General features: G+C 51.5%; 1 protein-coding gene across 3 annotated transcripts; it reads left to right on the plus strand.

Moving 5' to 3' along the window:
• The first annotated feature begins 306 nt into the window (after nt 1–306).
• LOC129710611 (Na(+)/citrate cotransporter-like) lies at nt 307–27,085 on the plus strand. 3 transcript variants are annotated; one of them, XM_055657748.1, is made up of 13 exons: nt 349–448; nt 1,556–1,677; nt 3,450–3,578; nt 5,033–5,169; nt 6,683–6,897; nt 8,456–8,657; nt 10,001–10,123; nt 10,433–10,636; nt 14,907–15,022; nt 15,699–15,829; nt 23,699–23,860; nt 25,335–25,472; nt 26,745–27,081. In XM_055657748.1, the coding sequence occupies exons 3-13, from the start codon at nt 3,480–3,482 to the stop codon at nt 26,871–26,873; spliced, it is 1,656 nt and encodes a 551-aa protein (XP_055513723.1). In that variant the 5' UTR covers nt 349–448; nt 1,556–1,677; nt 3,450–3,479; the 3' UTR covers nt 26,874–27,081. The 3 variants fall into 3 exon arrangements, with proteins under 3 accessions (XP_055513721.1, XP_055513723.1, XP_055513722.1); XM_055657746.1 differs by lacking the exon at nt 1,556–1,677 and having other exon boundaries at nt 307–448; nt 26,745–27,085; XM_055657747.1 differs by lacking the exons at nt 349–448; nt 1,556–1,677; nt 5,033–5,169 and having other exon boundaries at nt 3,447–3,578; nt 26,745–27,083.
• Nucleotides 27,086–27,952: the final 867 nt, after the last annotated feature.

Below are 27,952 nucleotides of genomic sequence, written 5' to 3' on the forward strand. Positions count from 1 at the left end.
GGAGAGGAGGGGGTGTGAGCCCGGGGGGAGAGGCTTGTTCCCAGGGGCGGGACGGGGTGAGCCGGGGATAGGGGGAGAGAGGGGGTGGTGAGACGGGTCGGGCGAGGCGGGTTAAGCCGGCGGGAGAGGGGTGGAGACGGAGAGAGAGACTGTTCCCGGGGTAGTGAGCCGGGGGGGAGTGAGCCGGGGTGAGTGATCGGGGGGGGGGGGGGGGGGGGGAGAGGGGGGAGGCTGTTCCCGGGGTAGTGAGCCGGGGGGGGGGGGTAGTGAGCCGGGGGGAGGCTGGGGGAGGAGGGGGGGGGGGGGGGGGGGGGGGGGGGAGCCGGGGCTGACCCGTTGTGAGGAGATGCTGGCGTGCCTGAGGTCGCTGCGGGAGCTCCGCGACCCTCTCGCTATCACTCTGCCCGTCCTGATGCTGCTGCCGCTGCCCCTCGTCCTGAGGTGCCAGGTAAGCACTCGACCCCCGTGACCCCTGTCCTGACCCCACAGCGACCCTTGTCCTGACCCCTAGTGACCCTTGTCCTGACCCCCCCCAGTGTCCCCTGTCCTGACCCCCCCCCCTATAACCCCCTGTCCTGACCCCCCAGTGACCCCTGTCCTGACCCCCCCCCGTGACCCTTGTCCTGACCCCCCCCCCCCCCCAGCGATCCTTGTCGTGACCCCTGTCCTGACCCGCAATTGCCCCTTTCCGCGGCTCCATTGCTTGAAAGTTTCAGCGCGAATAGTTTTGCGAAACTTTACCGAATCTTGTCTCACATTTGCGGAGGGAGGGGGTGGGGGTCGGGGTTCACTCGCCTGGTGAAGGGCACCAGTGAGGCAGATGTTGCCCCTGGACTCCAGTGGTGTCGCCCCCTCCTCACTGCTTGGGACCGGGGACGGGCGATGGACTGGGGGGGGGGGGGGGTAGAGGCGAGGGTCTGCTTTCTTGTTCGTCGGTTCAATATGTGTGGTCCTGGAGAAGAGGTTGGTGATATTGACTCCTAGGAATATAAATGTTGGTCGAAGGTTCTGTCTCAATCTGGGACATATTTCCCCTGGCCAGGCAAATTATCCCACAACTTATTTCACTTTTTCTGAATCACACTAAAACGGGCTTTGGTCTGATTTAAACCGTTCCCTCTTATTTTCTCACGAAACACAAAGTGCTGGAAGAACTCAGGCAGCATCGGTGAAGGGCAAAGACAAATTATCTTTCTTCAGTCTGATGACGGGTCCCGTTCCGATACGTTGTCTGTCCATTTCCCTCCCCAGACGCTGCCTGACCCACTGGGCTCCGCCAGCGCTGGGTATTTGGCTGAAGATTCCAGCATCTGCAATCTCATGTGTCTTCAACTAAAGGCACAAGTCAGGAGTTTGATAGAATATTCTCCAGTTGCCTGAAGGAAAATACAACAGTGCATTTAGTTGCCCCAGATACTCGTAAAGCTCATCAGTTCATATGTCATAGGAGCAGAATTAGGCCATTCGGCCAATCAAGTTTATTCCACCATGCAATCGTGGCTGACCTATCTTTCCCTCTCAACCCCATTCTCCTGCCTTCACCCCATAACACCAGACCCCCATTCTAATCAAGAATCTGTCATCTCCACCTTGAAAATATCCATTGACTTGGTCTCCACATCTGGCTGTGGCAATGAAACGGATCTAAAGACATTCCTCCTCGTCTCCTTTCGAAAGGTATGTCCTTTAATTCTGCGGCTATGACCTCTGGTCCTAGAATCTCCCACTAGTGGAAACATCCTCTCCACATCCACTCTATCCATGCCCTTCACCATTCGGTAAGTTTCAACGAGGGGGCCCCTCATCCTTCTAAACTCCAGCGAATACAGGCCCAGTGCCGTCAAACGCTCATCATATATTAACCCACTCATTCATGGGATCATTGTCGTAAACCTCCTCTGGACCCTCTGCAACGCCAGCACATCCTTCCTCAGATATGGGGCGCAAAATTGCTCACCATATTCCAAATGCGGCCTTACCAGCGCCTTCTAGAGCCTCAGCATGACATCCCTGTTTTTATCTTCTCGTCCTTTTAAAATAAATGCTAGCATTGCATTTGCCTTCCTTACTACCGATTTGACTTGCAAATTAACCTTTTGGGAATCATGTTCCAGCACTCCCGACCCTTTGCCTTTCCGATTTCTGAATTATTTCCCCGTTTTAAAATAGTCTACGCCTTTATTCCTACTACCAAAATACATGACTCCACACTTTGCTATGCTCTATTCCATTTGCCACTTATTTGCCCACTCTCCCAACCTGTTGAATTCCTTCTGCAGAGTGCCTGCTTTCTCTACACTACCTGCCCCTCCACTTATCTTCATATCATCTGACTATGTGACTTTACTGGCTTTATCTTGCACTAAACGTTATTCACCCTCTTCCCTTCATCATGTCTCTATACTCTGTGGATGGCTCGATTGTCATCATGTACTCTCTTTTCGCTGACTGATTAGCACGCAACAAAAGTTTTCACTGTACCTCGGTACATGCGACAATAAACTCAACTCAACTAAACCCAACTCAATTCAACTCACCATTTCCAGGTTCCCCTCCATCCCCACTAGTTCACCATCACCGTTCGTTCATCATCATTGGGTCTAAATCCTAGAGTACCCTCCCCAACAGCAGACGAGCACCTCTTCACTGGAAGGACTCCAGCGGTTCAAGATGGCAGCTCTCCACCATCTCCTCAAGGGGATAACTAGGGATGTGCAATAAATGCTGGCCTTACCGGCAACATTGGGATCTCATAAATAATATTTAACCCACCCGCCTGCCTTCTCCTTCGCATTCCCCGGCTGGTTGTCTCCCGTTTGTATTCCCGCTCGGCAGGTGTCCATGAGATGGAGAGGGCAGGAGGGATTGGCCTTAGGGATGTTGATGCTCCTGCAAGATATCAGGGGCGCGTTCGGGTAATTTCACTGTCAGTCCAGCCTGGCGATCATGCGCACATGTACTAAGAGTGGAATTAGACCATTCGACCCATCAATCTATTCCGCCATTCAATCATGGCTGATCTAACATTCCCTCTCAACCCTATTCCCCTGCCTTCTTCCCCATAACCCCTGCCACACGTACACATCAAGAACCTAGCAAATTTCTACCTTAAAAATATCCATTAACCTCCACAGCTGTCTCTGGCAATGAATCCCGCAGATTCACCACCCTTTGACTAATTAAATTCCTTCTCATATCCTTTCTAAAGCTAGGTCCTTTTATTCGGAGGCCGTGGCCTCTGGTCATAGACTCTCCTCTCCACGTTCACAGCATCCAGGCCTTTCACTATGGGAAATGACACATCGAACAAAGCCCAATCTCCATCCCCGGTTTTCATGGGAACTTGCTTGGCTTCCATTGACCTTTCGAACCTTTAGTCATTTGGTTTAATTTGCCTTATTCCCATCCAGGCTGTGCTTTTCCCACTGCCATCCTTTCCTTTCCTACAGGAAGCCTACTGTGGATTCGTCGTGCTCCTGATGGCCGTGTACTGGTGCACCGAGGTCATCCCTCTAGCCATCACTGCCATCCTTCCCGTTCTCCTCTTCCCTATGTTCGGAATCATGACGTCTAAAGAAGTAAGGTTGTTTCTCATCTCACTTGACCAGAACTAACAAATAGAACTGTCATGTGATCAGTACATTTTCTCATCTCAGAGTGTTTTAGTTTAGTTTTGTTAAGAGATACAGCGTGGAAACAGCCCCTTCGGCCCACCGAGTCCATGCCGACCAGCGATGCCCTGTACATTAGTTCTATCCTATACACCAGGGACCATTTACAGAAGCCATTGAACCTACAAACCTATACATCTTTGGAGTGTGGGAGGAAACCGGAGCACCCGGAGGAAACCCACGCCGTCACGTGGAGAACCTACAAACTCCATAAAGACATCATCCATAGTCAGGTTCAAACCCAGGTCTCTGGCGCTGTGAGGCTGCAACTCTACCGATGCGGCACTCTACCACGTCACTGTACCATCCAGTAGAGCGCTGGGGTGGACCTTGTCTGAATCAGGTCAGAGAGGAGGAGAGCTGGGCTTTCGTGATTGGAGCCAGGCCCAACCTGTTCAAATAGTGATTACTGATTCACAGCCCAGCAGAGGAGTCTTCCTGACATGGTGACCAACATCAGTCTACCACTGTGTGTGTGGAGTTCACCAGCAACAGTGGGAATGCCTGCTCTCGACACTAATAGTTCCCGGCTGTCTGTACAACAGCAGCAACACCCACAGACCACCACTGACTAAATAACAGACAGTACTTTCCTTTGCCGTAACAATGAGCTGTTATTACATATTCACAGTTTACAGTGTTTACATTAATGTTTATATTGATCAAAACCACTATACATGCAGTTTGAAAACACCAGCTTTCAGATGACAACATTGTCAGACCTCAATTCCCCACGGCAACCAGTGTTCACGGAAGGACCCCAGGATTCCCTTGGACACTGCGTGCTCCCTCTCCAGGGACATGCGGACATGGAAGTAGGCCTGGAAGAGGGGCAGGCAGTCGGATCGCGCAGAACCCTCGACTGCCCGCTGCCATGAGTTGTGAATGGCCAGTAGAAACTGACAGGGAGATCACGTCCGCACCTCCCCCCCCCCCTCGACCTCCCTCTGTACCGGGTGACCAAAGATCAGGAGCGTGGGGCCAAAGTGCAGTTAAAACCTGAGGGGCAGCCCCTCTAGATACAAACAGGGGGTGCAATCTTATACACTCTGAGTAAACATGGTACTCTTCTGAAGTGTCAGGCAGCTGGCGAGTCCGTGACAGGCAGCATTGTCTGTTTAACAGACAATGTTATACCTGCTAACACCTGTCATACAGACATTGGTGGGGTGGTCTGTGAACGGCCCTGTAACAGGTGACTCTGCTCACACCCACTGCTGTCTGTGAGACAGGTAACTGCACACACCACTCTCGATGCCAATGGACACCTCTGCCCACAGAGCCACTATGGCAGTGTAGAGCTGCCCTGTCCGCGGGAGTGGGTAGAACCAAGCTCATTCCGCCTGTGTCTCTCGTTACAGGTGTGCAAGCAGTACATGAAAGACACCAACATGCTCTTCCTCGGCGGGTTAATGGTGGCAGTGGCCGTGGAGACCTGCAACCTCCACAAGCGCATCGCACTGCGGGCCCTCCTCTTGGTTGGCGTCCGGCCCGCTCTGTAAGACTCTGACCGCTTGGTTGTAAGGGGGCGTCAGTGTTTCCAGCATCGCACTGTAGTAAATGTCCCAGCACATACAATGCTCAAGAGAATTTAATTTTAATTGTCATATTCACCAGGAACGAAATTATAAAATTCTCACCTGCTGCAGCTTTAGGGCCTCCTTCAGATAATAACATCAGTAAATATACAATAAACAACAATACAATAAATGATCAGCTCTACTAGGGAATCAGACTATAATGGCGCAAAGTAAAAGTATATAGTGCAACTAAAACAAAGTCCATGCTAGGTCAGTGCTGAGGTAGGTTGTGGTCACTGTTGGACAATAACCTAATATTTGCTGAGAAGAAGCTGCTCTTGAACCTGGTGGTCACGGTTCTCAGACACCTGTACCTTCTCCCCGATGGTAGCAGCGAGATGAGAGCATGGCCAGGGTGGTGTGGGTCTTTAAAGATATTGGTTGCCTTTTTGAGGCACTGCCTCCTGCAGATTCCTTCGATGGTCAGGAGGTCAGAACCTGTGATGGGCCAGGAAATGTCCACCAGTCTTCATGGTTACCGCTGTGGAGCTGGTGAAAGTGGAAATCTAAAATTGAATGCTGACTCGGCAGGTCAGGCCGTGTCTGTGGAGCAAGAACCAGAGTTAATGTTTCAGATCAGAAACCTTTTGTTGAGGTCGGTAGGTTAATTGGCCTCTGCAAATTGTCCTTAGTGGAGATGTGTGGTAGAATCAGGGCGGAGATGATGGGGGTGTGGGGAGATTATACATAGATCGTAGAACAGCACAGCATGGGCACATGATCCATTTCCCTCCATCCCCTGCGTATCCGTGTGCCTATCTGAAAGCCACAATCGTGCTGCCTCTTCTTCTCCCCCCCCCCCCCCCCCCCCCCCCCCCTGGCAGCACGTTCCAGGCTCCCTCCACTCTCTGTTCATCTCCTGTACACTGAACTCCTTTCACCTTTGCACACTCTCCCTGTGACTGCGTGGGTTTCCACCGGGTGTTTCGGTTTTCTCCCACATCCCAAAGACGTGCAGGTTTGTAGATTAATTGGCCTCTGTAAAATTGCTCCTCGTGTGTAGGGAGTGGATGAGGAAGTGGGATAACATCGAATTAGTGTGAATAGGTTTAGTTTTTTCCCCTTTAGCTTAGACCAGAGACACAGCGAGGAAACTGATCCTTTTGCCCACTGAGTCCACATCGACCAGCGATCCCCACACACTAACATTATCCTTCACATCGATGGTTAGCATGGATTCGGTGGACCGAAGGGCCTATTTCCATGATGTCTCTCTGAACCAAACCATTTCCTTGCCTGTTGCGATGCAGGTTCTTGAAGCTGAAACATTAAACGTGTCTCTCTCCACAGATACTGTCTGACCCGCTGAGTGTTTCCTGCAATCTCCTGCGTTGATTCCCGGAAGGGTGGATTGGTGTAGTGTGAAGGGGTGAACGTGTCAGCGGGAGGGTTGCCTTCATGAACCGGCCTTGTCATCTGTGTCCTGCCCAGGTTGATGATGGGCTTCATGGGCGTGACGGCGTTCCTCTCCATGTGGATCAGTAACACGGCCACCACCGCCATGATGGTACCCATCGCCCAGGCCGTGCTGGACCAGCTCAACACCACCGGCACACAGCCGGGAGATCCAGAGCAGGGACACGGACAGACCGCCAGAGGCCAGGAACTGGAGGAGAAGGATTCCACAGTTGAAGGGATTCAACCAGGTGGGTGACACCTCCCTGTGGGGAATGAGGAACTCAGTGTGATATGTGAGGTGATGACCTCTCTGTGATGTGTGGGAAACAAGGGGGGGGGGGGGGGGGGCTTCCTGTGGGGTATATGGGGAATGTGGATCGCCATGTGAGGTCGAAGGGTATGTGGGGAATTAGAGCCTTGGTGTGGGGTATGTGAGGAGTAAGGAACTCTCTGTGGGGTATGTGGACCACAGGTTCTCCTGCCAGACACCGCCACCCACTCTCGGTTCAGAGGCTTGGGTCCTCCCCGCCCAGAGCAGATGATCCTGGATCTTCTGACCACATGATGGGCTTGGTCAGGGGGTCCGCAGATGCTGGGCTCCCCTGTCCCACCATGCCTGGACCTCTGCCCAGCCCCTCCTCAGCTGAGGGTGGGTTATGAGCTGTGTAGGAAGGAACTGCAGGTGTTGGTTTAAACCGAAGATATACACAAAAAGCCGGAGTAACTCACCGGGACAGACAGCATCTCTGAAGAGTAGGAATTGGTGACGTTTTGGGTCGAGACCCTTCTTCAGACTTCTATTCTGAGGAAGGTTCTCGACCCAAAACGTCATCCATTCCTTCTCTCCAGAGATGCTGCCTGTTCAGCCTTTGTTACTTAGATTACTGAGACGCGCCGGCCCAAACAACCGCACCGCAGACTGGAACGCGCCTCGTTCGGCCCGACTCGCCCCACAGGGGTTTAAGAGGGAACTGCAGATGCTGGAGAATCGAAGGTTACACAAAAAAGCTGGAGAAACTCAGCGGGTGCAGCAGCATCTATGGAGCGAAGGAAATAGGGTTTCGGCCCGAAACGTTGCCTATTTCCTTCGCCCCACAGGGGACCGCGGTGAAGCCGGGCGGCGAGGCCTGCCTGGGCCAAAGGAACCTCAGCGGCGGTGGCGATGGGAGCCTCGGCGGTGGCAGCGGGAGCTTCGACGTAGAAGGCGATGGGGCAACGGCGGCAGCGTGAACTTCTGCTGCAACAGGAGCCTCGGCGGTGGTGGGGCCTCGGCGGGCGGCAGCGAGAACCTCGCGATCAACCCGCGATCAATGGTCAATGAGCGTGGGGGGGGGGGGGGGGGGGGAGAGAGACTTTGGGGGCCGACATGGGGGGACCGAAATAAGGGATGGTGGGAGAACAAGAGGGGGGGAGGTGAGAGGGTTTGCGGATATGTATGTAGAGTAAGTGACAAAGGCTGGAGATGGGGACTTGGAGTCGCCATCTGAACATGTGAGCAAACACAGCTGAGGACAATACAACTGCTTGTTATGTCAGCATGGAGGGCATAGCTTTCAGGTGAGAGGGCAAACTTTAAAGAAAATGCGCGGGGCAAGTCTTCCACTGAAAGTTGTGGGTGCCTGGAATGTTCTGCTGGGGGTGGTGGTGGAGGCAGATACAATGCAGGGATATGGATGATGTGCAGGCCGAAGAGATTAGTCTAACGTGGCATCACGTTTCGCATGGACACTGTGGGCTGAAGGGTCTGTTCCTGTTCTATGTTGTGTGTTGCTGCCTGATCGGGTGTCTTGTACCTCCTTGCTGTAGCTCTGATCTCTCCGGTGATGCAGACTCAGGACGCTGACGTGGAGATGAAGGTGTCTGCGGTCCCGCACAGCGATGCGCAGAGAGAGCAGCAGCGGCTACGGAAGATGCTCTCTCTGGCCGTCTGCTACTCCGCCAGTATCGGGGGCACGGCCACTCTCACTGGCACCGGCCCCAACCTGGTGCTGAAGGGGCAGTTCAGCCAGTGAGTGCTCCCCCCCCACCCCCCCGTCGCCCCGAGCCGCCTTCAGTCACAGGCCCTTTGGCCCAACTCGTCCCTGCTGACCAACTTACCCCATCTCTGCTAGTCCCAGCTGCCTGTGTTTGGTCGTATCCCTCTAAACCTTTGTTATCCATGAACCTGTCCAAATGCTTTTTTAATAATGTCATAGTACCTGCCACAACTATCTCCTCTAGCAGATCGTTCCACATACACATCTCCCTCAGTGTTAAAAGGTTTCCCCTCAGGTTCCCATTTAATCTTCCCCCCACCGTAAACCTGTGTCCTCTGGGTTTTAATTCCCCAATGCTGGGTAAAAGACTGGGCATTCACACTATCTATTAACCTATACACCTCTATACGTTCACCCCTTAGCCTCATGCGTTTTAAGGAATTAAGTCCCAGTCTGCCCAACCTCCCCCTATAACTCAGGCCCCTGGGTCCTTGACGCACTCTTGTGAATCTTATCTGCACTCTTTCCACTTTAATGACATCTTTCCTACAACAGGGTGGCCAAAACTGAACGTAATGTTCCAAGTGCGACCTCACCAATATCTTGTACAACTGTAACGTAATGTCCCAGCTTCTATACTCAATGCCCTGACTGATGAAGGTCAGCGTGCAAAAAGGCCTTCCTCACCATCTTTCCTACCAGTGACACCATTTTCAGGTTGCCTCGGTCATATCTCAAACTCTCCTGTCGCCAGTCCACTGCCACAATGACCGCGTCATCTTGTCTAATCAGTAGCAGAAGGAGAGCACTCCCCTCTCTCTCTCCTCCTTTCTCTCCACCCTGTCTTTCCCCCATCTCTCTCTCCGTCCCTCTCCTCCCCTCCTCCCTCTCTCTTTCCCTCCCTCCCCTCTCCTCCCCCTCTCTCCCCTCCCCTCCCCCTCCCCCGCCCCTCCCCCCCTCCCCTCCCCCCCTCCCACCCCCTCCCCTCCCCTCCCCCCCCTCCCCGCCCCCCCCTCCCCCTCTCCCCTCTCCCCTCTCCCGTCTACCTCCCCCCCCTCCCCCACCCCCCTCCCCCCCCCCCCCTCCCCCTCTCCCCCTCCCTCTCTCCCTCCCCTCTCCCCCCCTCTCCACCTCCCTTCCCCCCTTCTTCCCGCCCCTCCTCCCCCCCTCCTCCCTCCCCTACCCCCCCCCCCTCCCTCTCCCCCCCCCCCCCTCCCCCCACCTTTCTCCATCCCCCCTCTCTCTCCCCCCCCCTTTCTCTCTCATGTCTCACTCCCCCCCTCTCTCTGTGTCCCCACCCCCCCCCCCATGTTCTCTCAGACGGGGTGATGGAACTCGATGATTCCCTCCTGACTGAATGCTTGTGGTTTTGAAGGATCTTCCCCGACAATGGAGATGTGATCAACTTTGCCTCCTGGTTTGGCTTTTCCTTCCCGAACATGCTGATCATGCTGACCTGCTGCTGGCTCTGGCTGCACCTGCTATTCCTGGGAGTGAAGTGAGTGACACCACGGAGCGCGAACCCTGGCTAGTCTGTCACCGAGCTGCAGCCCATTGCGTTTGTGTGGTTTGATGCATTGGTTGTGTGTGGACGAGCATTCACCAGGTGGGCTGGGATGGGTGGGTGGGTGGTTGCGACGCGGCGGGTGGAGCAGGAGCCTAGCGGCAGGTGAAGCCTGCGATGTGGGATAAACCAGCCAGCGTGGACCCAGGGGACCAGAACCACCCTCGTCCCTGCCGGAAATGTCAGGGAGCAGGGCCTGTTGTAAAAGTCTCTCAGCGTTTTTACTGTTTGTTTCATCTGCAGTTTTGGGAGGTTGCGGATGGACAAATCGCCGAGGGAGCAGGCGGCCTACGGCATTATCCAGGGGGAATACAGCAAGCTGGGTCTCATGTCCTTCGCTGAGAAGCTGGTCCTCGGCCTCTTCATCCTGCTGATAACCCTCTGGTTCACCAGGGAGCCGGGCTTTGTGCGCGGCTGGGGCTCCATCTTCAACTGGGAAGGCAAGAAGTAAGTCCCAACACCGGACACAACAGCAGCTGAAGGACACACAGTGCTGGAGTAACACAACAGGTCAGGCAGCATCTCTGGAGATCATGATCACGTTAAGGGTCTTGACCCGAAATATTTCCTATCCATGTTCAGAGATGGTGCCTGATCTACTGAGTTACTCCAGCACTCGGTGTCCCTTTGTGTATTGAGCGGCAAAAAGTTCATAAGTTCGTTGCACCATTTGGTGGCACAGCGGTAGAGTTGCTGTCTTACATTGCCAGAGTCCTGGGTTCGATCCTGACTACGGGAGCTTGTCTCTACGGGGTTTGTACGTTCTCCCCGTGACTGCGTGGGTTTTCTCCGGGAGTTCCGGTTTCCTCGCACGCTCCAAAGACGTGCAGATTTGTAGGGTAAATGTGTAGGAAAGAACTACAGATGCTGGTTTAAACCAAAGGTAGACTCAAAATTTGGAATAACTCAGAGGGTCAAACAGCATCTCTGGAGAAAAGGAATATGTGATGTTTTGGCTCATGGTCTGAAGAAGGATCTCGACCCGAAATGTCACCTATTCCTTTTCTATAGAGATGTTGTCTGGCCCGCTGAGTTACTCCAGCTTTTTGTGTCTATCTCAGGTTTGTACGTCAATTGGTTTGGTAGAATTGTAAATTGTCCCTCGTGTGTATAGGACAGTGTAAATGTGCGGGGATCGCTGGTCGGCGCGGTCAGAAGGGCATAAGTGATAGGAGCAGAATAAGGCCAATCGGCCCATCAAGTCTACGCCATTCAATCGTGGCTGAACTATCTCTACCTCCTAACCCAATTCTCCTGTCTCCCTCCCATAAACCTTGACACCCGTACTTATCAAGAATCCATCTATCTCTGCCTTAAAAAATACCCATTGCCTTGGCTTTATGTGGCAAAGAATTCCACAGATTCACCACCCTCTGACTAAAGAAATTAAAGGTCTGGCAGCAGCCGTGGAGAGAATGGACAGTCGCTGTTTCACGTTAGGACACTTTGTCAGTTTGACGAGGGGTCCCAACCCGAAACATCGTCTGTCCATTCCCCTACACAGATGCTGCCTGACGTGCTGAGTTCCTCCAGCACTTTGTGTTTGGCTCCAGTTTCCAGCATCCGCAGTTCCTTTTGTCTCCCCATTCTTAATCTCCAACCCTGTGCAACAGAGGCCAAGAGCTGTTTATTTTCATCACGAGCTGGACTTGATCGCTGCTGTTTGCGCTTCATGTGCTGAACACGCCATTCCTGCTGAACTTCACTGACCGTCACTCTTAGTTTAGATAATAATCATAATCATCATCTGGCTCCATTTACTTCACACCTCCTTCCATTTGCCACTCTTTTTCTAACTTAATCCACAATGTTATGTATAATTAAAGCAGAGATAGACAGATTCTTGATTAGTACCGGGGTCAGGGGTTATGGGGAGAAGGCAGGAGAATGGTGTTGAGAGAGCGATCAGCCACAATTGAATGGCTGAGTAGACACGACGGGCCGAATGGCCTAATTCTTCTCCTAGAACTTGTGAATTTTATGCCGGTTAATACATAAAAAGGACACAGAGTGCTGGAGTAACTCAGCAGGTCAGGCACCATCTCTGGAGAACATGGATGTTTTGGGTCGAGACCTTTAACGTGACCATGTTCTCCAGAGATGCTGCCTGACCTGCTGTGTTACTCCAACACTGTGGCAGGGCTGGAGGGATGGTAGGGGGTCCACACCCGCTTCCACACAGTTGCAGTCCTGTGACTGCCTGTCTCTGCCTCCCACAACAAGCTGCCAGGTCGCAGTGCCGGGCAGTGGCCGGGTGCCAGCATTGTAAGCTGGCCTTGCCCACTCTGCCACCCAGACAGTCTCATAGCCCAGAACTGGAGCCGGAAGATTCTGAGTCTCAGGCTCAGTGCCCTCCCCCAGCTTGGCAGCGGAGCCAGGGCCGGAACAATGAACAAGGCAGCGATTCATGCTGCGGAGATAATAGACTGGGAGCTCATCTAGTGTTAGTGGGGGGTGTGGGAACCAATTAGTGCTGATCACACTCACACTCACACTCACACTCACACACACACACACACACACACACACACACACACACTCACACACACGCCCACACACACACACACCCACACACACCCACACACACGCTGATACACACATACATCCACATGCACATGCCCACATGCACGCACACTCACGCCTACACACACACGCCCACACACACACACACACACACACACACACTGTGTGGCTGGTTACAAAGTGAAAGTGGTGGGACCGTGCCTGTGCCCGGCACGGCTCCATTCCCAGGCTCTCGCTGTCCCGCCTCGTGCCATTGATTAGCTCCCAAGCTTCGAAAGCTGTGGCCAGGAGAAAAAACTTGAAGAAATTTGGAACCTCGGAATACAAACTGGCAGGTCCTAATGTTGCCACGACAACCGTGTACATGACTTTATCACCAGCAAAGAGGATCTGAACAGCACCGAAGAAGATGATGACCCGATGGCCAAACTGATGGGGCAGAAGATTGTGTCGTGGCGAATCTGTAAAGGCGACCACTGGACCACACGCTGCCCGTATAAGGACACCCCGGGACCCATGCAGAAGGAGCAGGCCGAGCAGTTGGGGCTTGCCACAGCCGATAAGGAGAAAGGATCAGATCCTCAACCAGCTCAGAGATACCAACTGGCAAATATGTTCCACCCTGCCTGCGAGATGGAGCCATTCGCCGGGGAGAGTCAATGCAGGCTAATCGCAGAGCGGGTGACAATGCCACGATCCGACACAATCACCAATCTCTCAGAGGAGGTGGACCCACATGAGACCGACCTGCAGGAACTCTTCAGACCATTTGGTGGGGAGTACAGCACAGGAGCAGGCCCTTCTGCCGACAGTGTCGGTGCTGAACATGATGCCAAGTTCAACTAACCACCTCTTCAGCACGTGATCCATATCTCTCCAGTCCCTGCATATCCATGTGCCTATCTAAAAGCCTCTTAGTGGCACAGTGGTAGAGTTGCTGCCTCACATCGCTAGAGACCCAGGTCCGATCCTGACTACGTGTGTTGTCTATACGTAGTGTGTATGTTCCCCCCGTGACCCCATGGGGTTTTCTCCGGTACCTCCCACACTCCAAAGACGTGCAGGGTTGTAGGTTAATTGGCTTCTGCGAACCAATCTAAAGTGTTGGTGTTCGGGTGATCACTGGTCAGCACGGACTCGATGGGCTGAAGGGCCTGTTTCCACACTGTATCTCTAAAGCTTTAACGTCACTGTGATATCTGCCTCCCCCTGGCAGTGTGTTCCAGGCACCCACCACCCTCTGTGGGAATATACTTGCCCTGCAATCTTTTTTAAGCTTTGTACCTCTAATGTTAAAGCCATGCCCTCTAGTCTCTTACATTTCCAGCCTAGGGAAAAGATTCTGACAACTACCTGGTCTTTGTCTCTTGTAATGTTATAAACCTCTGTCAGAACCCCCATCAATTTCCAGCACTTCAAGGAAAACAATTTTGTTTAACGAAGTTTGTCCAACTCTCCTTAGACCTGGTATCCTCTAATACAGGCAGCATTCTGGTAAACCTTGTCAGCTCCCTCTTCAAAGCCTCCACATACTTCCTGTAATGGGGCGACCAGAACTGCACACAATTCTCCACATGCAGCCTCATTAAAGTCCTATACAGCTGCAACATGACTTCCTCACTCAATGGCCCGACCAATGAAGGCAAGCATACCGTACACCTTCTTATCGCGATCTCCTGTGTTGCTACTTATAGGGATCTGTAGACTTGAACCTCGAGATCAATCCACCAACGGTGCTGTTAAAGATCTTGCCGTTAACTGGACACTTTCCCCTTACATTCGACTCCCAAAGTGCAATACCTGACACTTGCTCGGATTAAACTTGCGTCATAAAAAGGAACTACAGCTGCTAGTTTATACCAAAGTTTAGACACAACAAGCTGGTGTAACTTAGTGGGTCAGGCAGCATCTTTGGTGAAAAGGGATGAGTGACGTTTCAGGTCGGGACCCTTCTTCAGACTGTTTCTAGGGGTGGAGGAACCGGAAACAAGAAAAGACCAGCCTGATCAGGGCCGGCAAGAGATGTCCTCAGGCAGGGTGGTTCCCCGACAGGCCAGCTGTTGGTTGTGGATGGTGTGATCCCACACACTCTCAGTCGGGACCACTGCCAGTGACCAGATCACAGGCCCCCGTGTCCCTAGTGCCCTGGACATGTCCTGCCAGCTGCACATTAACCGACCTCTGTTTGTTTCAGGTTTGTAACCGACGCCACAGTGGTGATGTTCATCACATTCCTCATGTTTATAATGCCGTCTCACAGGCCACGGCTCAAGGGCTGGGCCTGGAACAGGACAGTGGAGGCTGAGCCGGGTAAGTGTCTGCCAGAGGACCAGTGATCGGGAGCACAGTGTCCAGAGGCCCCAGTGTCCATCAGTTTGTGCTGTGGCCCCAGTGTGTGGAGGTGCAATGCTTGGTTTCTCTGTCCAGAGGCCCCGGGTGTAAAGGGCCAGTGCCCAGATGTTTTTCTATCCAGTGGTCCCAATGTCTGTCCAGTGGCCCAGTGTTCACAGGCCATTGTCCATAGGTCTACTATTCCCGGTGGTCCCATGGTGAGTTGTTGATTCAGGTAGTGTGGCCTCACTCCGCCCGCTGACCTCCATCACAGGGTCATCGAGCTGTACAGCACGGAAACAGGCCCTTCAGCCCACATTGTCCATGCTGACCAAGTTGGCATCCTGGACTGGGCCCATTGCCTACATTTGTTCCAGAGCCCTCTCAATCCTTCCTATCCACATATTGAGGCAGTAGAGTGGTGCAGCTGGTAGAGCCACTGCCTCACAGTGCCAGAGACTTGTGTTATGTGTAAGGAAATTGGGAATATCTGGGAAGAGGACATTTTACGGCGTTGGGTGGAGTAACAAATGTGGGCACTTCTGTACCATGAGGGTAACATCACTCAGACAAGAGCCCTTGCTCACAATCCCAATCCCACCACCTCTGCCCTGCCACTAATACATTGGCCATGCTGTCCTTCCTTCCTCCACAGGCATTGACTCCAGGGAGCGGAAGGATCACCGCTCTGGCCGGCTCCTGGAATGGAAAGAGGTCCAGCGGAAGCTGCCCTGGAATGTGGTGCTGCTGCTGGGAGGAGGCTTTGCCCTGGCCAAAGGATGTGAGGTAGCACTGACAACTAGACACTGCCGGTCCCAGCGATCACACACCCACGCCCCCCACCCCCTCACCATTGGTTTCACAAGCTGCATGAATCAGCTTTCCACAGTCTCCTTGTGTGTGGAGTCCGCACGTTCTCCCTGTGACCCGGGTGCTCCGGTGTGTTTGTCCTCTGTAATTTGCCCCTAGTCTGTGGGTGAGAGGTAATATCTGGGGGGGGGGGGGGGGGGGGTAATAGAATTGTGGAGAGACATGATGGCGCAGAGGTCGAGCTCCGACCTTACAGCGCCAGAGACCCGGGTTTGATCCTGAGTAAGGGTGCTGTCTGTATGGCGTCTGTATGGAGTTTGTACGCGCTCCCCTGTGACATGCGTGGGTTTTCTCCCGCCCTCCAAAGACACCTACGTTTGTGGGTTAATAGGCTTGGTATAAATGTATAAATGTTTAAATGCCCAGAGTGTGTGTAGCGAAGTGTTAATGTACGGGGGTGGGTGTGGAAGGGCCGACGGGCCTCTTTCGGCGCTGTATCTCTAAACTAATCGAAAAATAAGGAAACAAATTAGATCAGTGTAGGATTAGTGCAAGTGGGTAGATTCTGGTTGGCACCGACTTGGTGGGCCGAAGGGCCTGTTTCTATGCTGTAGCTCTCTATGGTATGCTCACTTTACTTGTAAAGGCATTGAGTATAAGCATCAAGAAGTCATGATGCTGCTTGCTAAGACGTTGTTTAGGCTGCATTTGGAGTATTGTGTGCTGTTCAGGTCTCCCCCATTACAGGGAAGATGACAAGGCTTAGGAGAGGGCGCAGAAAATATTTCCCGGGAAGCCGCCTGGATTTGAGTCTATTAGCTGTACGGAGATGTTGGACAAACGTATTGTTTTCTCTGCAACCCAGTAGGTCAAGGGAAGACCCGATAGAAAATTATAACATTATGAGAAGCCTGGACAGGATAGACAATCAGAACCTTTTATCCCCAGATGAAAATATCAAAGATGAGAACATAATTTGAAGGTGAAAGGGGCAGTTTATAGGAGATATGTGGAGCAAGTTTTTTTACACAGAGGGTGGTGGGTGCCAGGAAAGCACTGCCAGGGGTGGTGTTGGAAGCATATACAATTGTGATCTTTAAGAGGGTTTTAGATGCGTGGATATGCAGGGAATGGGAGGGGGGGGGGGGTCAAGTGTAGGCACAGGAGATTAGTTTAGTTGGTATCATGTTGGGCATGGACATTGCGGGCTGGTCATCCTGTTCCTGTGCTGTGCCAGTCTATATAACACACAAGATATTATCTTATGACAGATGTATAGTTGCTGCCACGTTTAATTTACATTCCATAATTCATGATCAGTTGAACTAAAACAACCCGCTGGCTCCCAGCCCAGCGCCAGTGACCCGATACATGAACAGTGAGCATGTGGTGTCCTGGCGCATTTAAACTTGCCTCTTTCCCAGTGGCTGGCATTTTCCTGTAGCTTTCCGTCTGAAGAAGGGTCTCGACACGAAATGTCACCCATTCCTTCTCACCAGAGATGCTGCCTATCTCCCTGTGTTGCTCCAGCATTTTGTATCTATCTCTGGGTTTGTGGTATTAGCCAGCCAGCTCCTCACTATCCTCTTTTTAATATAAAACAATATTTAATTATCATATTAAAAATATATTTACAAACCAAAACAGTGGTAACACACCCACGACCATAATACAAAATCACCGAATTATCTAATCACTAAATTTTAAAATAACTAAAGCACTATTGTTGTCAAGTAGCAATGTTACAAAATTTTGAGATTTAAAAAATCAAGTCTGCAATTTATCCCATCAGATAAAGCATAACAATAAGTTTAATTTGACACCTAATTCACTTTCATATCTCAAGTAATAAAAAGGTTATGGCCATTTTCATACTCGGAAATTAGCATCTTGTTCCCTATTGATTTTCTATGGACATAACAAAAAAGCTGTGATCGTGGACAGTCAAAAGCCCATAACCTTCTTAAAAATTAAGAGAACTGAATGAAATTTTCAGTTATCATAGATTGAAGCATTCTGAAACAAATATAAAATAATCTTACTTGGATGACCTGAAATTAAAGCATATAATTAGTTAGTTACCCAATTGTAGCTAATTTCAAACTTCAATCACTAGATCTAAACATCTATCCATTTTTTAATAAATGATTAACATTTTTAAATAGCCTAAGTGTCCAAATAATATTCACAAATAATTCACAATAAAACATGATTTTTAAATCTCATTTACATCAATTTATAGGCCAAATGGAAGGAATTTAGTATTCATTTGCTGTAAATTAAAGTCAATTTAAATCGGCTTTCTAGTGGGTTCCTGTGAACGCGCTGGTTTAGAACGTTCACATTGCGCTGGATTTGTGCCCTCAAGTGCCCAGAAAAATACTGCGGGATATAAAGAGCCCAAAATGAACTACTCGCTATAGAAAACTTTATATACAGGGTTATATACAAGCCCCATTTAATGTAAAAATAAGGTACATACCTTTAATTGTTTGCTTTATAAAACCCTGGGGCTGCGAGAGGTTGCGGAGTGAGAGAGTGATTTTTAAACTACTATAAATATTATACAAGGCCATAAAAACTAATAATACCTTTTGCGACGGGGTCTTTCAGCGATTTTCCGTTAATGATTTACTAGGCTGAACATTTTCGATTGGAACAGCCTAGTAAAAATCGCGTTTTAAACCCGCCCCCTCTAAACAGCGCCAAAATCACACACACGGGGTAGGGCAGATGCTCAGCCACGATTCAGGTAGGTTTTGTAACATACCTATGTCAAGAATACATTCCACCGTCCGCGGTTCCCAGCGGTCCTGGAAACTGCAAAATGGCGGCACCCTGTACGGCAGCGGCTACTCCAGCTCCCGATAGCGATGTGCGTTTTATGTTTAATATGTTGTCTGTACCGTCACAGTCTTGTGCGAGAGTAGTCTATAATAGAACTCTACTACTTGGACTAAGAAACTTCGACTTTTCCGTAAACCTTTCTGGAGTAACACTGGCATTGGAACCCGAGGCACTGTGCGAGCTAGGCATCCTACACCGGCAAGACCCAGGGGCCTGCAAGGCAGCGGACTCTCCTCCCATCACAGGTCGACACTGGAGGCGACACTGGAGGTGGTGCACACGGCGTGTGAGACCTAGCTAGCGGCACAAGCGGTGTGTTAGACCTAGAACGCGGGGCAGCCAAGAGGGTATCAGCGCCAGGCTAAACGTTAACCCCTACAGACCTGCACTTCCTTCTATTCTGCTGTCCAACGTTCGTTTGCTGGAAAACAAAATGGACTACCTTAGACTGGATCTAATTACACAAAGAAAGGTCAGAGACTGCAACGCCATCATCCTCACAGAGACGTGGCTCAACAACTCCGTTTCGGACAACGCCATTCAGCTGGACGGACTAACAACATTCCGGGCGGACAGGAGTCATGCTCTCAGCGGTAAATCTCGGGGGGGTGGTTTATGCATTTTCATCAATAACAACTGGTGTACAAACGCCGAAACTGTGTCAAGCCACTGTTCTGAGGATATAGAATTTCTGACAATTAAATGCCGACCATTCTACATGCCAAGGGAATTCACAGCCATCAACATCACAGCTGTGTACATTCCATCCAGTGCAAACACAAAGGATGCACTGTCTATATTGTATCAGTCGGAACTCTAACCCGGACTCTGTCTACATAATCGCTGGCGATTTCAATCAGGCCAAACTGAAGACAGTACTACCACATTTATTACAAACATGTGAACTTTGCAACCAGGGGAAATAACATACTCGACCAAGTCTACACCAACATCAGACAGGCATTCAGAGCTGCTCCCCATCCCCACCTGGGGAACTCAGACCACCTCTCTGTTATGCTAATTCCAGCTTACAGACCTCTATTGACCAGGAGTAAGCTGTCTGTGAAGCAGATCAGAGCATGGCCAGAGGGAGCCACCTCAGCTCTCAAAGACTGTTTCGACTGCACAGACTGGACCGTTTTTAGGGAGGCTGCCACTACCAACCATCATGTCAACTTGACGGAATGCACTGAATCTGTGACTGGATATATATTCAAATGCATGGAAGATGTGATCGTCATCAAAAACATCACCACGAGGGCCAACAACAAACCGTGGTTCACCAGGGTGGTACATGAGCTCCTGAGAGCACGGAATGCTGCTTTCAAGTCCGGGGACAAAGACGCCCTTAGTACTGCTAGGGCCAACTTGAACCGGGGCGTGAGAACAGCCAAGCGTGTCTATGGGCAGAAAATTCAAGCACACTTCACAGACACTAAGGACCCCAAGCGCCTGTGGCAAGGCATCCAGCCTGTCACCGGCTACAGGCTAACACCCCCACCGTGCGAGGACAACACAGACTTCCTCAACACACTTAACACCTTCTTCAACCGGTTTGAGTAGGACAACACCACCACACCAACAAAAGCCCCTCCCTGCCCAGATCATGAAGCACTTCACCTGGACCCAGCTGATGTGCGGAGGACCCTACTCAAGGTGAACCCCTGAAAAGCTGCAGGTTCTGACAACATACCGGGGCGTGTGCTCAGAGACTGTGCTGACCAACTCACAGAGGTTCTTACGGACATCTACAACACCTCTCTGAGCCAAGCCATCATACCAGCATGCTTCAAAGCCACCACCATCATACCGCTACCCAAGAAATCCCCAGCCTCAACACTGAACGATTACCGGCCCATAGCACTCGCGTCCATCATGATGAAGTGCTTTGAAAAGTTGGTCAAGGCCCACATAACATCCAGTCTCCCCTCTACACTTGACCCATTACAGTTTGCGTACCGTCCCAACCGTTCCACTGATGATGCCATAGCAACAGCACTCCACCTAAGCCTGGCTCATCTGGAAAACAATAACAGTTACGTGCGGATGCTGTTCATCGACTTCAGCTCCGCCTTCAACACAGTCATCCCCCAACACCTGGTGAATAAACTCGGCGAAATAGGCATCAGCACCCCACTATGCAACTGGTTATTGGACTTCCTCACTGACAGACCACAGACGGTAAGAGTTGGCAAAAACTCATCAGAGACCACCATCATGAACACCGGGGTCCCACAGGGATGTGTGCTGAGCCCTCTGTTGTTCACGCTGATGACACATGACTGTTGTGCCAAACACAATTCGAACCACATCATCAAGTTCGCTGATGACACAACAGTGGTGGGCCTCATCAGCCACGATGACGACTCTGCCTACAGAGAGGAGGTACAACAACTCATCAGCTGGTGTGACATCAATAACCTTCAACTCAATGTCAATAAAACAAAAGAAATAACTGTGGACTTCAGGAAGAAACAGACAGCACACACCCCACTCACCATCAATGGCAGTGCAGTGGAGTCTGTGAAAAGCACCAAGTTCCTGGGAGTGCACATCACAGATGATCAGACATGGTCCACCAACACCATCTCCCTAGTCAAGAAAGCACAGCAACGCCTCCACTTCCTTCGACGGATGAGGAGAGCCGACCTCCCCCCCCTTCTGCCCTCACCACTTTTTACAGGGGTGCCATTGAGAGCATTCTTACCAGCAGTCTCTCAGTCTGGTATGGCAGTTGCTCTGCTGCTGACCACAAGGCACTACAGAGAGTGGTGAGGACAGCAGAGAAGATCACCAGATGACCCCAACCTGCAATACAGGACTTATACCCATCTCGCTGTCGCAAGAGAGCAACCAATATCATCAAAGACACCACCCACCCAGCACACAAACTGTTCACTCTCCTACCATCTGGCAAGCGCTACAGCAGCATGCGGAGCAAAACCACCAGATTCAAAAACAGCTTTTTCCCTCAGGCCATCAGACTACTCAACACACTCAAGAAAATTCCATGAACATTTAACTTTAACTCAATGTCTGCAGTATGCTATTTGCACTTTTCTATATTGCACCTTTATTATTGCACCTTAATAACATACCTCAAAATTTTACTACAGTCTGGCACACTGTGTATATTTTAAATAATGTATATTGTCTATCTTATTGGTATATTGTCTGTCTGTGTTATAAATATTACTTGCACATTTGGAGTATGGGGAAACGCAATTTCAATCCAATTTATTTGAATTGACAATAAAGTTTACTTGAACTTTGAACTTTGAACTTTGAAACCCTCCAGGGTGCCCTCTCGAGTACCACCCTGGCACGGACGGAACCCCGGAACAGGAGCAGGCAGCATCTCCTCAGCTCCAGACATGGTCCAGAGTTTACAGCATGGGCCTGTCCCGCTTCCACCCCCGTCCAGCCTAGCGCGGCAACAGACCCAGGCCAAGGGCTAACACCGGGGGTCTCGCTAGGCGGAGAACCCCATAGACAACCTCAGACCCAATCTGGTCATCCTTCCTCACTGACATTACCAGCACCCTCCTCACTATCATTCTCTGCAATCACACAAACCAACCTCCCGCCCACCATCGACTGCAGCTACACTTCACGCTGCCTCGGGAAAGCAGACAACATAATCATGGATCACTCATCCCCTCTTCGCTCCCTGCCTGTTGGGCAGAAGATATAAAAACTTGAAAGCACGTACCACCAGATTTAGGAACAGCTTCTTCCCCAATGTTATTAGACTACTTTATAGACCTCTCATATGCTCAGGACATATCCCCGATCTTTAAATCCACCTTGTTGCAGGCCTTGCATTTTTTTATCTACACTTTCCCTGTGGCTGTAATACTATAATTCTGTCTCCATAATGTCTATCGTTTCTTCCCCCATCCCCACCTGTCAGTGATTTCCAGGCATCCACCACTGTGTGTAAATATACACATCTTCTTTAAACTTTGCCTCTCTCACCAATGCCCTTGAGATGGGTGGTGCAAAAGTCCGCAGATGAGGCATAGGTCAGGGTTGGAGATGGTATGGGGCAAAGGTCAAGGGCAGATGGGCTGGGGCAAAGGTCAGGGTTGGAGACAGGATGGGGCAAAAATCAGGGGTGTAGAGGTCAGGTTGAGAGGGGTGGACGTGGCTGGGGATGGGAGCTCTGGCTCAGACAGACACAGCAGGGTGCTGGGCTGTAACAGTGTGAGCGGAAACACGGTCAGAATAAAAGGACCTACCATTAGAAAGGAGATGAGGAATTTCTGTAGTCAGAGGGTGGTGAATCTGGAATTCATTGCCATAGACGGCTGTGGAGGCCAAGTCAATGGATATTTTAAAGGTGAAGATTGACAGATTCGTGATTAGTAAGGGTGTCGGCGGGTATGGGGAGAAGGCAGGAGAATGGGGTTGAGAGGGAAAGATAGATCAGCCACGATTGAATGGCGGAGTAAAGTTGATAGGCCGAATGGATTAATTCTGCTCCTATGACATGAACTTTTATGGACATGAAATTATGAAACAGGTGAGTGTGGAGGAGATTGACTGCGTCATGGTGGCACAGCGGTACAGTTACTGCCTCGCGGTGCCAGAAACCCGGGTTCAATCCTGACAACGGGTGCTGGCTGTACGGAGTTTGTACGTGTGGGTTTTCTCTGAGATCTTCGGTTTCCTCACACACTACAAAGACGTACAGGTATGTGGGTTAATTGGCTTGGTGTATGTGTACATTGTCCCTCGTGTGTGTAGGGTAGTGCGGGGATCGTTGGTCGGTGCGGACTCGGTGGGTCGAAGGGCCTGTTTCCGCGCTGTTTCTCTAAACTAAACAAAATACTAAGTATGAACGGTATAAACATGTGACAATAAAGTATCATTCATTGGAGTTGAGGGAAAGATCGATCAGCCATTCAGGTCAGAGGTGATGGGCCGAATGGCCGAATTCTGTGCCTACAACTTATGAACTGCAAACTGACTGAATCCCTGCCGCTTCCTCTCCAGGTATCGGGCTTGTCCTTGTGGCTGGGCAGCCATCTGCTGCCGCTGCAGAACCTGCCGCCGTGGGTCATCGCTGCCCTGCTCTGCCTGCTCATCGCCATCTTCACCGAGTGCACGAGTAACGTGGCCACTGCCACCCTCTTCCTGCCCATCCTGGCCTCCATGGTACGTTGCCCCCCACCACCACCAGCGGGCGGCTGTTCCCGACACAGGGCAGGTGCGACGGGCAAGGGGGCGATCGGTTCCTCACGCTCACAATACAATAATACAATACAATACCATTTATTTGTCAGTTGAACCTCACATGACGTTCAAACGAAATTTGGTTTCTGCAGTCATACAAGAAAAGAACCAAGACACACACCAACACAATCCACACAAACATCCATCACAGTGAATCTCCTCCTCACTGTGATGGAAGGTAAAGTCTTGTCTCCCCCCTGCTCACCATTCTTCTCCCGATGTCATAGTCAAAGCCCCCGGCGGGCGCTAGTATGCCCCGCGGCTGTTTAAGCCGCGCCGGGCGATATAAGGCCCTGCTCCGGGTCTTGATGTTGGAGCCCCCAGCGGGCGCTAGCAAGTCCCGCGGCTGTTTAAGCCGCGCCGGGCGATGTAAGGCCCCGCTCCAGGTCACCTTCAACCCGGCAATTCGGGCGGGAGAGTTGTTGTTGCTGGTGCTCCGTAAAGCAGTCTCCCACCGGGGACCCGCGAGCTCCCGGTGTCACCATCCGCCGGAGTCGGGCCGCAGCAGCGCGCCACCGCAGCTCTCCACGCTCCGAAGCCGGCCAGCTCCACGATGTAGGTCCGCAGCGCCACCGGCTCCGTGACTTGAGCCCCCAGGTCGTTCTGGCCGGTGGCCGCCCCACGGTGCCAGGTCCCAACGGCAACGGAGACCCGACAGGGAAAAGGTCGGGTCCCCGTACAGGGAAGAGACTTAAAAGTTTCCCCCACCCACCCCCCAGAGATACACATTCAAAAACCCACTACAAAAAAAAAGACAGACGGACTGCAGAGGCCGCTGCAACGTCGGTAGCGCCGCTCACCCACGCCGCCCACCCACGCCGCCGCTCACCTCGGGCAGGGTGCCCAGGTGAAGTTTATTATCACTTGTATGATTATGGTGAGGAGACACAAGGAACCACAGGCGCTGGAGTCTACAGCAAAACACAAAGTGCTGGAGGAACTCAGCAGATCAGGCACCATCTGTGGAGGGAATGGACATACGTTTTGGTTCGGGACCCCTCTTCAAATTCAGACTCGGACTTCTTCATCTGAAGAATGGTCCCGACCCAAAATATCTTCTGTGCATTCCCTCCACAGATACTGCCTGACCCGCTAAGTTTCTACAGTTTGCAGAAGCAAAGAACTGTAGATGCTGGTTTATAACAATTATAGACACAAAGTACTGGAGGAACTTAGTGGATCGGGCAGCATCTCTTGAGTGAAGGAATGGGTGACGTCTCGAGTCACGACCCTTCTTCAGACTTGGATAGGTACATGGATATGCAGGGAATGGAGGGACAGGGAGGCAAGGCAGAGATTAGTTTGACGACATCGTGTTCGGCACGGACATTGTTCGCCGAAGGGCCTGTTCCTGTGCTGTACTGTTCTATGTTCTAAGCTGTGCTCCCCCTGGCAGGCCGTCTTGATCAAGTTGAACCCTCTCTACGTCATGATCCCAGGTACTCTCAGCACCTCCTTCGCCTTCATGTTGCCAGTGGCCACTCCGCCAAACGCCATCGTCTTCTCCTACGGCCACCTCCGGGTGACCGACATGGTGAGCGTGGAGGGGGGGGGGGGGGGGGGTGGGGGGGGGGGTTGGAGTGGGGGGGGGGGGGGGGGGAGGCGGTGGGAAGAGGAAGGGGTGGTGATAGTGGGAGGGGCAGTCGTAGTGGGAGGAGTGGTGGGAGGGGAGGGAGGGGGGTTGTGAATAGGCGGTCAGAGAGGGTGGGGTGTTGGGAGGGGGAGGGGCGGTGGGTTGGCAGGATACCTCTCTTTACACACCCTTAGAATATGATCAGTTATTGTATCAAACATCACGGGGAGAAGGCAGGAGATTGGGGATGAGAGGGGAAGTAAATCAGCCATGATCGAATGGTGGAACAGACTCGATGGGCCGAATGGCCTAATTCCGTTCCTGTGTCTCATGGTCTAACACACAACCTCACTGCGCCAGAGACCCAGGTTTGATCCTGAACTTGGGTGCTGTCTGCGTGGAGTTTGTCCGTTCTCCCAGAGACCGAGCTCCCCCCCCCCCCCCCCCCCCCCCCCCCCATGCATGGGAGTCTTTGTGGAGCTTTGGCATTGACCATGAGAGAGATTGGGCAGAAAATAGTCCAGGTGAGATGTGAGGAAGGGTTTTCAGACCTAGGAAGATGGTGAAATGGATATGGAGAGGCAAAGAGGCGGTCACTGTGGGAGCCGGTTTAAGGTAATGGGCAGAGAAGGAGTAGAGAGATGTGGAGATATTTTCTCACCTGGTGACGAGGGCTCTAGACACAGGATGGCGGGAACAGGGGGCGGCCAAAGGGGGACTTGATCATCACTCACAGTATGGAGAATACATCTTGGGCCTGAGAGGAACTTTACACAAGGTTATTGCCATGTGCACAAGTGCGGCGAGATGCAGGTGCAATGAAAATCTAGTTTGCAGCAGCGCCACACGCAGTAACAGGCCCAGCACCAAACCCGGAGGCACACCACTAGTCACAGGCCTCCAGTCCAAGAAGCAACCTTTGTTAAGCAACCCTCTAATTCCTTCCATGGAGCCAATTTGCTATCCATTCAGCTATCTCTCCATCCAAAGCAGCCTACCATGTGGAATCTTGTCTGAAAGCATAAAAGGGTCCATTGGTGAGGTAGTTTGGTTCATGAACCTGATGGTTGCAGGAAAGTAGCTGATCCTGAACATGGTGGTGTGGGACTTCAGGCTTCCGCCTGGCACCATGACTCGCTGATGGCCAGCTTGGCCAGGCCTAGGAGCAACCCAACCAAGGATATCTTTAGCCCTAGGGTGGGCAGATGTTAACGAGTATTTACCTTTGTTCAGGTCAAGGCGGGGTTTGTTCTCAACCTGATCGGCGTGGTGTCGGCCACCGTGGCCATCAACACCTGGGGTCGTGCCATGTTCCATCTCGACACCTTCCCCGCTTGGGCCAACATCTCCAGCTCACTGTGATCGGCAGCAGGGAGACGGCTGCCGTGGACGCCACTATCCGCCAGGAGCTGCTGACGGTCTGGTTAATGGCAGGAGGCCCGGGAACAATGCTACGTGGAGGTGGTTGGTGTGGGGTGTCTCGACTCACTGTCAGTGCTTGAATTTACATGAATAAAACAAAGTTAGTGCACCCGGGCATGTCTGTCAGCCTGCAATCCTCTCGCTGCATTTCACACAGCCACGATTCATTGAATGATGCAGCAACAATGAGGCAGGCCCTTCAGCCTACCTAGCCCCTGCTGACCGTCGATCATCCATTTAGAAGGAACCTGAGCACCCGGACAAAACCCATGCAGTCTGTCTCACAGCACCAGAGACTCTGGTTCGATCCTGACCTCAGGAACTGTCTGTGTGGAGTTTGCATGTTCTCCCTGTGGCCCTCTGGACCTTTGTGCTCCAATTTCTTCCCACATCCCAAAGACGTGCGGGTTTATAGGTTAATTGGCCCTCTGTAAATCTTGTAGGGAGTGGATGGGAAAGTGGGTTAACTAGTGTGGATGGGTGATCGATGGTCGTTGGGTTAGCTGTGTGGGTGGGTGTGTGGGTGACAGGTGGAATCTGGGGGAGATTGAATGATTCATTGAAACGCTACTATCATCTGACATTTCAGTGAAATTCTTTGTTTTGCAAACCATGCACGAAGTATGCAAAGAGTCGCCACGTATAGGACGTCGACACAGTTACAATGAGATGATGGAAAGGTTAAGAGGATTTTAAAAAACGGGATAAATTAGGATTGGTGAATGGGTTTTAGTTTTAGAGATACAGCGGGGAAATATACCCACCGAGTCCGCACTGACCAGCGATCCCTGCACACTAACATTATTCTACACACACTAGGGATCATTTACATTTATAGGGGGGTTGCACGTAAGGTCAACGGGTCAAAGGGCGTGACGCACGAAACAGCTTAAACCTTCTGGAGTACATGGCAGCCTCCGGTATACACTGTGAACACTCGAAACGCGTACTTTCTTACCTGTTAAAAACCGTCAAAATAGTCAAGTTTTGCGCTGTAAATAATTGTGGATGGTGACTGA

Source organism: Leucoraja erinacea, chromosome 28 (assembly GCF_028641065.1).
Source record: "Leucoraja erinacea ecotype New England chromosome 28, Leri_hhj_1, whole genome shotgun sequence".
NCBI classification, from domain to species: Eukaryota; Metazoa; Chordata; class Chondrichthyes; order Rajiformes; family Rajidae; genus Leucoraja; species Leucoraja erinaceus.

Coding starts and splice junctions, on each gene's coding strand:
- LOC129710611 (XM_055657746.1), top strand. CDS start 347: ATGCTGGCGTGCCTGAGGTCGCTGCGGGAGCTCCGCGACCCTCTCGCT. Junction 5,170..6,682: donor GTTGGCGTCCGGCCCGCTCT/GTAAGACTCTGA, acceptor TGTCCTGCCCAG/GTTGATGATGGGCTTCATGG. Junction 15,830..23,698: donor CCCTGGCCAAAGGATGTGAG/GTAGCACTGACA, acceptor CTTCCTCTCCAG/GTATCGGGCTTGTCCTTGTG.